The sequence below is a fragment of the Macaca nemestrina genome, chromosome 20 (genome assembly GCF_043159975.1).
Source record: "Macaca nemestrina isolate mMacNem1 chromosome 20, mMacNem.hap1, whole genome shotgun sequence".
In the NCBI taxonomy this organism is placed as follows: Eukaryota; Metazoa; Chordata; class Mammalia; order Primates; family Cercopithecidae; genus Macaca; species Macaca nemestrina.
This window is the reverse complement of record NC_092144.1, coordinates 12,234,813-12,248,977: the sequence shown is the minus strand read 5'-3', so window position 1 is coordinate 12,248,977 and position 14,165 is coordinate 12,234,813. Positions and strand designations below refer to the sequence as shown.

The window sequence follows — 14,165 nt, the reverse complement described above, 5'->3', positions numbered from 1 at the left end:
GTTATGAATATTCATGTCTTGAGAAAACTGCAATTATTTTTTGCGGGGGCAGAGAAGGTGTGCATGTGTGTGATTAAAAACAACAGGCCGGGCGCGGTGGCTCACGCCTGTAATCCCAGCACTTTGGGAGGCCAAGGCGGGCAGATCACGAGGTCAGATCGAGACCATCCTGGCAACACGGTGAAACCCCATCTCTACTAAAAATACAAAAAAATTAGCCGGGCGTGTTGGCAGGTGCCTGTAGTCCCAGCTACTCGGGAGGCTGAGGCAGGAGAATGGTGTGAACCTGGGAGGCGGAGCTTGCAGTGAGCTGAGATCGCACCACTGCACTGCAGCCTGGGTGACAGAGCGAGACTACGTTTCCAAAAAAAACAAAAAACAAAAACAACAACAACATTTGGCCGGGCATGGTGGCTCACACCTGTAATCCCAGCACTTTGGGAGGCTGAAGTGGTCAGATCACTTAAGGTCAGGAGTTTGAGACCAGCCTGGCCAACATGGTGAAACCTCGTTTCCAGTAAAATACGAAAATCAACCAGGTTTGGTGGCTTGCGCCTGTGGTCCCAACTACTTAGCAGGCAGAGGCTCGAAAATCCCTTAAATCTGGGAGGCAGAGGTTGCAGTGAGCCAACATTGCGCCACTCTCACGTGGGGGACAGAGCGAGACTCTGACTCAAAACAAAACACAAATTCTTTTTATTTTGTATATTTTACAACATAAAATATATTATACATTATAAGCAATAACTCCCACTCCTCCACCCCCAACCCCTGGAACTCCTAATCTACTTTCTGTCTCTATGAATTTGACTACTCTAGTTACCTCATATAAGTGGGATCATACAATATTTATCGTTTTGTGACTGGCTTCTTTCACTTAGCCTAATGTCCTCAAGGTTCATCCATGTCACAGCACGTGACAGAATTATTTATTTATTTATTTATTTATTTATTTATTTATTATGAGACAGAGTCTCACTCTGTTGCCCAGACTAGAGAGCAGTGGTGTAATCTCAGTTCACTGCAACCTCCGCCTCCTGGGTTCAAGCAATTCTCCTGCCTCAGCCTTCCGAGTAGCTGGGATTACAGGTGTGCACCACCAGGCCCAGATAATTTTTGTATTTTTAGTAGAGACAGGGTTTCACCATGTTAGCCAGGCTGGTCTCGAACTCCTGACCTCAAGTGATGCCTGCCTCAGCCTCCCAAAGTGCTGGATTACAGGTGTGAACCACCGCATCCGGGTACATTTACATAAAAAAAATAATAAATACTAGTGGGTTGTTTGTTTGTTTTAGACAGTCTCACTCTGTCACCCAGGCTAGAGTGCAATGGCACCATCTCAGGTCACTGCAACCTCCGCCTCCCTGGTTCAAGCGATTCTCCTGCCTCAGCCTCCTGAGTAGTTGGGATTACAGGCGCCCACCACCATGCCCAGCTAATTTTTGTATTTTTAGTAGAGACGAGGTTTTGCCATGTTGGTCAGGCTGGTCTCCAACTCCTGACCTCAAGTGATCCGCCCACCTCAGCCTCCCAAAGCACTGGGATTACAGGCGGGAGCCACCGAGCCCAGCCTAATAAATGCTAGTTTAAATGTATAAAAGTAAAATTAAAAATACGATTTTTACCCAAAGAACATTGAACACTGCATATATTTGCAACCAGGTGAGCATATACATATTTATTTATTTATTTATTTATTTATTTATTTATTTTAGATGGAGTTTCGCTCCTGTTACCCAGGCTGGAATGCAATGGCGTGATCTCGGCTCACCGCAACCTCCGTCCCCAGGGTTCAAGCGATTCTCCTGCCTCAGCCTCCTGAGTAGCTGGGACTATAGGCATGGGCCACCACGCCCGGCTAATTTTGTATTTTCAGTAGAGACGGGGTTTCTCCTCTCTTCCCGGGAGGCGGAGGTGACAATGACCCGAGATCGCGCCATTGCACTTCAGCCTGAGCGGCAGAGCGAGACTCTGTCTCAAAAAAAAAAAAAAAAAAAAAAAAGAGGCTGGTCTCAAACTCGCGACCTCAGGTATTCCGCCCGCCTTGGCCTCCCAGAGTGCTGGGATTACAGGCGTGAGCCACCGCGCCTGGCTAAAAATATATATTTTTAAGTGTCAGTGTGCAGAAAGGAGAGGAAAAAAAGTGAAAATAAAAAATGACTAAGTAACTGCTTAACTAAAATTTAAAGCTGTACGTGGAAACGTATAAAATCCACACTACTCCCTTGGCCGTCTTCCCCGGAACTGAGGCAGCAGGGACACCCCTCTCCCTGCCCTGGCCCACACCGGGCCTCGCGCTCAGGCAACGGGCGTGGACAGCCCGGCGGGCCTGCAAGGACCCCGCACAGCCAAGATGGCGGCGTCCGTGAGACAGGCACGCAGCCTGCTAGGACTGACGGCGACCCTGGCCCCGGGTTCTCGTGGCTACCGGGCGCGGCCGCCCCCGCGCCGCGAGCCGGGACCCTGGTGGCCAGACCCCGAGGACCTCCTGACCCAGCGGTGGCAGCTGGGACCGCGCTACGCGGCTAAGCAGTTCGCGCGTTACGGCGCCGCCTCCGGGGTGGCCCCCGGTTCGTTGTGGCCGTCGCCGGAGCAGCTGAGGGAGCTGGAGGCCGAAGAACGCGAATGGTACCCGAGCCTGGCGACCATGCAGGAGTCGCTGCGGGTGAAGCATCTGGCCGAAGAGCAGAAGCGTCAGGAGAGGTGCGTGCGTGCAGGCAGATGCGCGGGGTTGCCCTCTGTGCCCCGTGGGCGAACTGGTCCCCAAGCCGTGCCTACCCCATCGGGGTCACGTCGTAGCATCTGTATGTTGTAGATTTATATATTCGCTCACCTGGCCGCAAAACAAACTCAGAATAACAGTCTATTTAGTCATTCATCAGCAAGTCTTTTTTTTTTTTGAGACAGTCTCGCTCTGTTGCCCAGGCTGGAGTGCAGTGGCAAGATCTCGGCTCACTGCAACCTCCGCCTCCCGGGTTCAAGCGGTTCTCCCGCCTTAGCCTCCCGTGTAGCTGGGATTACAGGCGTGCACCACCACGCCCGGCTAATTTTTGTAATTTTTAGTAGAGACGGGGTTCCACCGTGTTGGCCAGGTCACTCCGTACTTCAAGTGATCCACCCGCCTCAGACTCCCAAAGTGCTGGGATTACAGGCGTGAGCCAACGCGTCCAGCCATCATCACCAAGTATTTACCGAGCGCATACCTTGTGCAAGACCCTGTCCTAGGCTGGGCGCGGTGGCTCATGCCTGTAATCCCAGCTATTTGGGAGGCCGAGGCAGGCCCCCAAAGGGCCCTTAATATCAGATGGCGACAGCGGACTATTAGGAAGGTAAAAGAGTGAAGAGTGAGTGCCTGAGGGCGGCTTTGGTTTGGGAAGCCTCAGGCCTCTCTGAAGTGATGTTTAAGCAAAGCCCTGAATAACCAGACTTAGCTATGGGGTGATCTCTTGGGTAAAGAGTTCCTGGTAAAGGGAACAGCTGGGGCAAATGCCCTGAGGTAGGATATTGCCTTAAAGAACAGCCAGGAGGTCAGTGTGGCTGGGGAAAGTTGCTGGCAGGGAGGTGATGGGTCCTGGAACCAGGGGCAGAGGTCGGATACAGAGGCAGCTCTGAAGGACCAGGGGCATCTTTTTTTTTTTTTTTTTTTTGAGGCAGAGTTTTGCTCTTGTTGCCCAGGCTGGAGTGCCCTCTCAGCTCACTGCAACCTCCGCCTCCAGGGCTCAAGCGATTCTCCTGCTTCAGCCTCCCGAGTAGCTGGGATTACAGGCACCTGCCACGACGCCCGGCTCATTTTTCGTATTTTTAGTAGAGATGGAGTTTCACCATATTGGCCAGGCTGATCTTGAACTCCTGACCTCAGGTGATCCACCCACCTCGGCCTCCCAAAGCGCTGGGATTACAGGCGTGAGCTACAGCGTCCGACCAGACCAGGGGCATCTCTTATAGATAATGCCACATCCTGGAGGGTGAAGCGGGTAGGTCGAGTGTGTTCCTGGTGTTTAACCTTCTTGTTTTCCCAACAGCCTTAAGAGGAAGAAGGGATTGCCCTACCTAATTTTGGAGATGAGGAAACTGAGGCTTGGTGAAGCCATGTGTCTGATCACCCAGACAGGGAACCATGGAGCAGGGACTCCAGTTTCTGCCCCTCCTCAGCCAGATGACCGTTATAGGGCTTAATTCTTCACTTTTCGAATCCTTAAATGAGGCTGTCACAAAAAACGAGATCATGTCCTTTGTAGGGACATGACAGGAGCTTGAGACTGTCATCCTTAGCAAACACAGGAACAGAAAACCAAATACAACGTGTTCTCACTTATAAGTGGGAGCTAAGTGATGGGAATGCATGGACACACAGAGGGGAACACCACACACTAGGGCTTTTTGGAGGGTGGAGGGAGAGGATCAGGAAAAATGGCCTCTGCGTACTAGGTTTAATACCTGGGTGATGAAATAAATCTGTACAAAAAAACCCCCATGGCACAAGTTTACCTGTGTAACAAACCTGCACTTGTACTCCTGAACTTAAAAAAAATGGGGCTGTGACTGGTAGCTACAAACTCAAGGATTGGTGGGAAATGTCTTTCTTGCTTTCACTCCTGTGCCTAGAATTGGGCCTGGCCTCTGTACAGGAGATGCTCAGCAGTGTCTGTGGAATAGAGGTGTGAAATTACCCATGGGAGTGGCACTTGGCTTGCTCATAGGCAGCTCAGTGAAATGTTGATTTGGCTTTGGCACCTGGGGTTTACTGGGGCTTGACACACCCTTGTGATCAAATTCATGCACAAGTAACTTTCTCATCTCTTCCTGTTCTTCACTTGTCAAGGGCTTTTCCTGACAGTTAATCTACAGGGGGAGTTGAGGAGGCAGGCCTGTAGGCAAAGGCCTATCGGTGAGATATAGGTGGGTGGGCTCTGCCCTGGCTGAGTGCCAGTGTCACAGCCCACTCTCCCTCCCCTGCAGGGAGCAGCACATCGCAGAGTGCATGGCCAAGATGCCACAGATGATTGTGAACTGGCGGCAGCAGCAGCGGGAGCGCTGGGAGAAGGCCCAGGCTGACAAGGAGAGGAGGGCCCGACTGCAGGCTAAGGCCCAGGAGCTCCTGGGCTACCAAGTGGACCCAAAGAGTGCCCGCTTCCAGGAGCTGCTCCAGGACCTAGAGAAGAAGGAGCGCAAGCGCCTCAAGGAGGAAAAACAAAGACAGAAGCAGGAGGCGCGAGCTGCTGCATTGGCTGCAGCTGCAGCTCAGGACCCAGCAGCCTCTGGGGCACCCAGCTCCTGAGGCTTTGTCCCTTCCCAATAAAGCCTGCTACTTGGCAGTACCGCTGAAGAGATCTGTGTCCTCTCAAGGTGTGCCTCTCTGGGTCCCCTGGTTCCTCCTTCAATACTTAAGGGCTGGGGAATCCCCCACTTGGCTCTACTCAAAAGGGGACAGGGACTCTAGGCCCTGCTGACTAACTGGAGCTTCAGGGGGAGGAAAAGGGGGGTGCAATGGGCAAATAATGGAGAAGCAGATGGCAGAAGAGAAGGCGGCTTCTGTTTACCAACATTCATCTCCAGTAATTAGCCAATTACAGGGCTGGTGCAGGAGGGGGGAGTATAGCCAAAACAGACTGTGGTGATGATGGTGGGGGCTGGGGAGCAGCAGTCTTTGCAAGGTTGGGCTGGGGTCCACTGCCTGGAAATGGCACACTGGGGGAGGAGACACTGGGAGCCTCAATCTGCAGGGTCTCACAGACTCCTCTCCCCCTTCCCAGCACCCGTCACCATGCCTGCCTGTGCCCAGCCAGCCCCCAAACCCAGACAGGCAGGCGCGGGGAGCCCCAGCAGGTACAGACCATAGGGCTGGTTTTTAAAACTTTATTCACTTCAAAACCTTTATCAGAGACACGGTTCTGTTCTGGGGCGGGGGTGGCCTTGACACTGAGCTGATGTTAGCCCTTCTCCAGGCTGGAGGCCAAAGCCAGACTGGGAAGAGGGCCTTGGGCCTTTTAGGGCTTGCCCCAGATGGAAAGATTTGGGCAAAGTTTGGGGCTCCAGCTTCCTCTCATCCTAGAAGATGGGGTGGGGAGGGGTCCTCGGGTTCTTCGGAGGATGGAGAGGCAAGCAGCCGCCTTTCCATCTGGCCGCAGGGAGCTGGGACAGAGGCCAAGAGGGGCCCATCTGTCGCCTCCCAGTCCTGCCAGCTTCTCTGAGCAGGCTGGGCTGGGGAGGAGGATGGGGGGACAGCTGTCTGGCCCGGGTCTTCTCAGACCGAGATGGGAACAGGGGCCACTTTAGGAGGACAGGAAGCTGGACTGTTTGCTTTTTTTTTTTTTTAAGGTTTTTGATTTTTTTTTCCATTTCTTAAATAAACATGAATATATATATATTTTTCTTTTATAAAACTTTCATGGAGTAGGGGTAGGGTGAGGGCTTGGGTGGCCTGGCTTCCTGGCATCACTCGTCATCAAAGTTCTGACTCAGGAGGAAGTTGGCAGCCAAGTTCTCATTTTTTTCACACGCGAAATAGGCCTGGATGACCAGGCTCTCTGGGAAGCCTAGGGCCTTCAACTGTGGGAAGATGGGTTAAGTGTGAGCAGCAGAGGGTAGGGGTCCTGCCCACCCGCAGTCACCCCTCAGCCAGGCCTCTTACCCTCTCTATAGCTTCCTTCTCCTGCGGCGTCACCTGGATGTAGTTCATCTGCGGGGCCTCCTCTCCTATGGCGCCCACCTCCCCCTCCACATCTGAGATGTCCGCCAGCTCCCCAGGGGGCTCGTTCAGCATCTGGATGAACTGCTCCTGGTGCCGGCTGATTTGCTGCAGGAGAGGGTGGGGAAGGGAAGGTAATTCACAGCCCCTCCTCTCCCCAGGTCATCAGAGCCCTTGCTTTTTCATTCAGTCAGGCAAATATCCAGAGGAGCCTATTCTGGCCAAACACAACATAGCAGTCAACACAAGCCCTGCCCTGGAGGAGCTGATGATGGGCTTTTAAGTGAGCCAAGAAATAGGCCAGGCGTGGTGGCTCACACCTGTAATCCTAGCACTTTAAGAGGCAGAGGCAGGTCAAGATCACTGGAGGTCAGGAGTTCAAGACCAGTCTGGCCAACGTGGTGAACCCCCCCATCTCTACTAAAAATACAAAAAGTAGCCAGGTGTGGTGGCAGACGCCTGTAATCCCAGCTAGTTGGCAGGCTGAGGCATGAGACTGAACCCAGGAGGCGGAGGCTGCAGTAAGCCACTCAACTCCAGCCTGGGCAACAGAGCAAGACCCTGTCTTGAATAAATAAATAGACAAATAGGCTGGGCGCAGTAGTTCACACCAGTAATCACTTGAGGTGATTTGAGACCAGCCTGGAGTTGGAGACCAGCCTGGCCAACATGGTAAAACCCCATCTCTACTAAAAATACAAAAATCAGCTGGGTGATAGCACGTGCCTGTAATCCCAGCTACTCAAGACGGCTAAGGCTAAGGTAGGAAAATCACTTGAACCTGGGAGGCAGAGGTTGCAGGGAGCTGAGATAGCGCCACTGCACTCCAGCCTAGGCGACAAAGTCTCAAAAATAGTAAGTAAGTGAGCCAATAAATGAACCAGACAACTGCAGGTGTCTGGCTAAGAAGGAACTGCAGACGAGGGCTGGAGGACAGGCCTGCAGTATAGGGGATGCAGAAGGTTTCCCCCAGGTAAAGCAAAGAGCAAGTGCAAAGGCCCAGGGTGGATGCATCTGGGAAGTCTCAGAAACAGAAGCAAGAACAGAGTGAATGTGGCTGGGCACAGTGCCTCACGCCTGCAATCCCAGTACTTTGGGAGGCTGAGGCAGGCGGATCACCTGAGGTCAGGAGTTTGAGAGCAGCCTGACCAACATGGAGAAACGCCATCTCTACTAAAAATACAAAATTAGCAGGGCATGGTGGCACAAGCCTGTAACCCCAGCTACTCCAGCGGCTGAGGCAGGAGAATCTTTTGAACCGAGGCGGTGGAGGTCACAGTGAGCCGAGATTGTGCCACTGCACTCCAGCCTGGACAAGAGCAAAACTCCATCTCAAAAACAAACAACAACAAAAAAACAGAGCGAACAAGGGAAGGGGGAGGAAGCAGACAATGACACCAGAGAGGAAGGCCCAAGTCAGACCCATTTTCTAGAGCAGGGGGAAGCCACGATGGTGACAGTTACAGGGGAAAAGACGTGGTCTGTGGATCTTTTAGAAAGGTAAACTTGGCTGGATGTGGTGGCTCACACCTGTAACCTCAATAATTTGGGAGGCAAGGCAGGAGGGACTGTTTGGGCCCAGGAGTTCAAAACCAGCCTGGACAACATAGACTGTGTCTCTATTCCCACCCACCAGCCACCAAACCAAAAAAAGTGAACTCATCTGGGTGTTGGGTTTAGGTATCTGGAAGTTCGTTTGTTCATTTTTGTTTCTGTTTTTTTTTTTTTTGAGACGGAGTCTCGCTCTGCTGCCCAGGCTGGAGTGCAGTGGCGCGATCTCGGCTCACAGCAAGCACTGCCTACCAGGTTCACGGTGTTCTCCTGCCTCAGCCTCTCCAATAGCTGGGACTACAGGCGCCCGCCACCACACCCGGCTAATTTTTTGTATTTTTAGTAGAGACGGGGTTTTACCATGTTAGCCAGAATGGTCTCAATCTCCTGACCTCGTGATCCGCCCGCCTCTGCCTCCCAAAGTGCTGGGATTACAGGCGTGAGCCACTGTGCCCGGCCTTTGTTTCTGTTCTTTTTGAGACAGTCTCACTCTGTCACCCAGGCTGGAGTGCAGTGGGGCAATCTCAGTTTACTGGAATTTCTGCCTCCTGGGTTCAAGCAAGTCTCATGCCTCTGCCTCCCGAGTAGCTGGGACTACAGTGGCCTGCCACCATGCTCAGTTACTTTTTGTACTTATAGTAGAGACAGGTTTTTGCCATGTTGACCAGGCTGATCTAAAACTCCTGACCAAGTAGTCCGCCTGCCTTAGTCTCCCAAACTGCTGGGATTACAGGCACGAGCCACTGTGCCCTGCCTGAGTATCTGGAAGCTCTCATGCAACTCTACTATTGTCTACATTTGACCATTTTCGCATTAAAGCAGAAAGTGCTTTTCAGTTATCTGCCTCATGATGGAAAGTGGACTGCGGGACTGTGCAGTGGCAGAGGCCCAGGAAGAGGCTGCCAGGGAGCTGGAGTGCAGGAGGCGCTGAGTGGGAAGAGCAGACAGGACGAGGGATGGACCCCAGCAGGTCCCCAGGGCCTGGGGCTGAAGCAACCCCAGGCTAGTCCTTGCAGAGATTGGGGAGGACTGAGGAGGTCTGTTCTAAGTCTTAGAAGTCTAGTCTAGAGAGCACTTTGATGGAGAGATTAAGCCAGCCATGGAGTGTGGCATTCAGAGAGGCCTGGGCTGGCTACATAGATGTGGGGGTTCCCATACAGACTGAAGGCCCCAGGACATTATGAGGGAGGGCTGAGTGCAGATGAAGAACAGGATCGAGCAGGAGGAGCCGGCAAAGGACTGAGAAGTGAGGAGAATGGGCAGACAGCAGGGTCCTGAGCCAAGACCGGTAGGCACTTCACCAAGGACCCAGAGGAACCTGCTTGCAGCTGGGGGGTCACTCCCCCACTCTTCCTGTGAACCTTCAAGGGCAAGGTGGAGCCTCACAGAACAGAGTCACCCCAGAGCCAACTGGGGCACAGCTGTCCTGGGTGATGTCATGCCACCTTACAGACATTTACGCAGCACCATCTGTATGTGGAGCCAGAGCCAGAGCCCCAGCCCAGGACCCTGAGGCAGCAGGCAGACACATACATTACCAGTTGTATGACCCTGGGAATGACAGGCTGCTCTAAGCTTCTGGTGTCTTCTTCTGTGGGAGGTGATGTTGACAGCACCCACATCTCACAAGATGGTTGGGAAGACTGAGAAACCGTGGGGATCAACAGGTCACAGGAAGCATGGGGGCATGGGGGAAGCATGTGCTTAGTCCTGCTTTCCAGGCCTAGAACAATTCCTACATGTTATGGACTCTGGTGCCCACAGGGAACAAAAATGGTGGCTGCCATGGCTCCCTCTGCCCTTGGGATCACACCTGCAAAAGCTGAGGGTTCTCCTGGCCCAGCTGCTGGAGCAGAGCGGGCAGCAGCGCAGGGTTCTGCTGAATCACCTGCCGCATGTTCTGGAACTGGGGCTGGTCCCGCAGGAACTCCAGGGGGTTCTCTCCTGCTGATAGTAGGAAGGGGTGCAGTCAGACACCATGCCAGGCTCCTAGGAGCACTGCGGGGTGGAGTGTGATGTGAGTCAGGTACCTGGAGGGCAGATGCAGCACGTGCACACCCACCTGCTTCCGTGGCCGGCTGCTCGGATACCTGGCTCTCCTGGACAGAACCGTGTTCCGGCTCGGGGCTCCCAGGAATTCCCTGTCAGGGGTCCTGTTTAGTTCTAATGCACAGACCTCCTGCTGCCACCCTCCTCCATGCCCTGGCTGGACACAGATGAGGCCTCGGCCCTGCCCTCCAGAGGCCCACCCACCACTCACATCCAGCCTCCTGTGGGAAGCCTTTAGTGGCTAGAATCACTACCCAAAGGCTCTTCAGGGCAGGTTTTGCCTTCCCAACCGCCCATCAGGGCAGTGAGGCCCGTATACACCCTCAAGGCCTTCCCAGGAGGCAGCAGCCCCACCTCACCGTGAGCAGATACTCCACGGCTCGGTGGGGGTTGTTGTAGCTGGCTCTCAGGGCGGCCACGACCCGCTCCCGCTCATAGCCCATGGACATGATCTCCGTCAGCATCGTCTCATACTCAGAGCCCGTCACTGTGGAAGGAGCAGAAAAGCCTGGGTCACCAGGAAGAGGAAAGGGCAGCTCCCAGGCCCTCCCGCACCCAGACAAGGCCCAGCTGATGGCTGGGGCACCCAGTCGCCTCTGTCCTGGGGACCACCCACCCACCTAGCGTGGAGGCCGCGTCTTCCTCTCGCCCGCTGCTACCTGAAGAGGGAACAGAGCTGCAAATTCAAGAGAGAGAAATCGGACCCTGGCTTCTGGCGGCTTGCCCTCCCTCCAGGTGTGTGGGCCACTTATGTGGACCCTGGAATGTGCTAGGAAGACAGGGCCCAAGCTGGGACTGCTGCCCCGCCTTACCCTGACACAGACTCTGGGGACGTCGTAGGGGCAGATTCCTCTGATGGGCTCTTGTCCTCTCTGGCGGCAGGTTGGGGTTGGGACATGCCTGAGGTGGGGGCAGGCGGGAAGGATGTAGAGGACTCTGGGGCAGCTGTGGGTGAGGCCTCTGGGGGTGCTGAGGTACCCTGGCCGGCTTTGGTCTACGACAGCAAGAAAAAGGGAGCTGGCATCAGCAACCCTATCAGACCCAACAACCCACTCCGCTGTGGCCCCGCCCTGTTCATGGCTAATCTCTCCTGGGCACACAGGCTCTTTGCCAGCTCCCCTGCTCGTCCCTCCCAGCCAGCACACGTCACCCACCTTGGTCACCATGACGACCACAAAGTTCTTCTCATCGATGCGATAGTCCCTGATAGGGACATCATCGCTCAAGATCTTGCCGGCATAGATGAGTTTCTGTCCAGCCACGGGGAAAGCATCACGACCCTTCTCAGCTTCTATCTTCTCCTTTAGCACCTTCACCTAGAAGAAGTAGTACAGACAGTCACTGGAGACCCCAAGATTCTCTCTTCTAGTTTAGGACGGAGAAGCTGCAAGCCCTGATGGCAGAGAGGCAAGCATGCTGGAATGTTTAAGCTTTCTCAACATCTAAAGCATGCTAGATAAGAATTCATTCAATCATCATGCCATTCAACACAGTATTTATACTAAACACCTATTACGTGCCAGGTGCTGTTTTAGACATGGAGGCCACAGCACAGAACATAACACAAGTCCCTGCTCTCAATGAGAGAACACTTAATGTGAAGAAAATGTTAATTTCAGGTGGCATAAAGTATGATAACAGAATAAAGAGGACAGTCCCCCACTCTACACTGTATCTTGGACAATAACAGTGACTAATAGTTCACAGTAATATTTCTTTTTTAAAAGACAGGATCTCACTGTTGCCCACACTGGATTGAAGTGGCACGACCACAGCTCACTGTAGCCTCAAACTCCTGGGCTCAAGTGGTACTCTCACCCAGCCTCGGGAGTAGCTAGGACTAAAGGTGCACACCACCACACCAGGCTAATTTTTAAAAAATTTATTTTTGTAGATAAGAGTCTCCTTATGTTAGGCTGGCTGGTCTCAAACTTCTGGCCTCAAGCAATCCTCCTGCCTACGCCTCCCAAATCATTAGGATTACAGAGGCATGAGGCACCATGCCTGGCCGATAGTGCTACTGTAAGTGTGTATGTGGCATACCTTTTAAGCTTCCTATGAAATACATTTAATTGGCCTCCTTTTATTTATTTATTTTTGTTTCTTCTTTTTGTAGAGAATGGGGTCTCACTGTGTTGCCAGGATGATCTTGAATTCCCAGGCTCAAGCGCTCCTCTTGCCTCTGCCTCCCTAAGTGCTGGGATTACAGGCGGAAGCCAGCAGGCGACAGGTTCATTTGATATTTTGAGAAAACGGAGGCACAGAGAGGTTAACTTGCCCAAAGCCAAACCGTTGAGCTGATCAAAAAATGTGTGTTTCCTTTTCTACAAAAAGTGGACTTCAATGTCTCCCTCACTGTGCAAAAAGTGCCAAGTACCCAATAGTCATTATGTTTGAATTAGGTCCTAATTCTATTTTTGACTAAAAAGGCAGCATAATATTTATATAGTGGACGCTCACACGAGGCAGAACGGAATGTGAATCCCAGCTCTGACATTACATGTGTGACTGTGACAAAGTTCCTTAACCCCAAAGTTTCCACATCTGTAAAATGGTCAGAGGTCCCCAATGACAAGCCCGTTCTGCAGAGCAGTAAAACAACACTAAAACACTCGATGACTGATAAAAAATAAACGCCCAACAAACACGGACCACCAAAATTATAAAGACTGAGATCCCTTTATTATCATTAACATCGTTGTTGTCGTCACTACTCGTTATCTCCTGGTCATTACTCCTAGATTCCACCACCAGTGTCCCCAGGAGAAGCCTGCAAAGCTGAGAACGTGGAGCCCAGTCCTGGAGAGCTTGGCCTGCCCAGGCCTCCGAGCCTGTGACTCCCGCGCCCCGCGAGAGCGCTGACATTGGAGCCGGGACCTGGCCAGAGGCCCGGGGGTGGGGCCTCGCCCGGAGACCGGCCCAGGAGCGCCGCCCGATCCGCTGGGGACTGGGCTAAAGACCATCGGGGGGTCCAGGAAAGTCGGGCAGGTCGGGGGTCTGGACAGGGCCGACCCGCGCCGTCCTCCCTGCCCCTCCCGTTGGGATCCTAGTCTCCCCGCCCCCACCCCATCCCCGGCACCCGTCACTCCCGCCCCCGGGCTCTGGCCTGGCCCGCACCGTCTCGTCAGGCTCCATGCGGATCTTGAAGGTCTGCTGCTGCAGCGTTTTGAGCGTGATGGTGACGGCCATGGCGGGGCCCGAGCGACGCGGCGGCCCCTGGATCCTCACACAACATGCAACTCACGCCGCCGCCATCTTAGCGCCCAGGCGCGCCGCGCCGCGCGCCGACCACTTCCGGGGCAGGCGATGCGCGCGCTGACCACCGGCGCACGTGACCTGTGCGCACCCTCCTTGGCCTTTATGGGCATGCGCACGAGCGCGGTGTCGAACGAGGCATGCGCAGACTAAACTCCGCGTTGTGGGCGTGGGCGGGGACGGGGCTTCTCATTCTGCCAGCACACGAGATCTCCAAAGTGACGCCATGCCCGTTAGCGGTGACGTCACGGGAGTGCAATGGCGCGATCTCGGCTCACTGCAACCCCTGCCTCCCGGGTTCGTGCAGTTCTCCTGCCTCAGCCTCCCGAGTAGCTGGGATTACAGGGAACCCCCACCATGCCCTGATAATTTTTGCATTCTTAATAGAGTCAGGGTTTCACCATGTTGGCCAGGCTGGTTTCCACCTCCTGACCTCAGGTGATCCGCCCGCCTCGGCCTGGCAAAGTGCTGGGATTACAGGCACGAGCCACTGCACCTGGCCCCGTTTTATTCTGGCAGATAGGGCAAAGTGGAAGTTACTCAAGACTAGAAATACCTGAAAGGCCACCAAGCAGAGGAAAAAAACCTTACATTGGTAGCAGGGGCAAGGTGCCATTTTGTA

The 14,165-nt window shown here is 53.6% G+C and overlaps 2 protein-coding genes across 3 annotated transcripts; one reads left to right on the top strand and one right to left on the bottom strand.

Moving 5' to 3' along the window:
- The first annotated feature begins 2,329 nt into the window (after nt 1-2,329).
- On the top strand, nt 2,330-5,330 carry LOC105464828 (GADD45G interacting protein 1). Its single transcript, XM_011712943.2, has 2 exons — nt 2,330-2,703; nt 4,960-5,330. The coding sequence occupies exons 1-2, from the start codon at nt 2,354-2,356 to the stop codon at nt 5,276-5,278; spliced, it is 669 nt and encodes a 222-aa protein (XP_011711245.2). The 5' UTR covers nt 2,330-2,353; the 3' UTR covers nt 5,279-5,330.
- A 512-nt stretch (nt 5,331-5,842) lies between these two features.
- On the bottom strand, nt 5,843-13,574 carry LOC105464890 (RAD23 homolog A, nucleotide excision repair protein). 2 transcript variants are annotated; one of them, XM_011713161.2, is made up of 9 exons: nt 13,406-13,574; nt 11,443-11,604; nt 11,101-11,282; nt 10,909-10,964; nt 10,648-10,775; nt 10,302-10,380; nt 10,053-10,186; nt 6,632-6,796; nt 5,843-6,549 (listed from the first exon to the last, which is right to left on the bottom strand). In XM_011713161.2, exons 1-9 carry the CDS (start codon nt 13,475-13,477, stop codon nt 6,436-6,438), a joined length of 1,092 nt encoding a protein of 363 aa, XP_011711463.1. In that variant the 5' UTR covers nt 13,478-13,574; the 3' UTR covers nt 5,843-6,435. The 2 variants fall into 2 exon arrangements, with proteins under 2 accessions (XP_011711463.1, XP_011711514.1); XM_011713212.2 differs by having other exon boundaries at nt 10,053-10,183; nt 13,406-13,573.
- Between the last annotated feature and the right edge of the window lie 591 nt (nt 13,575-14,165).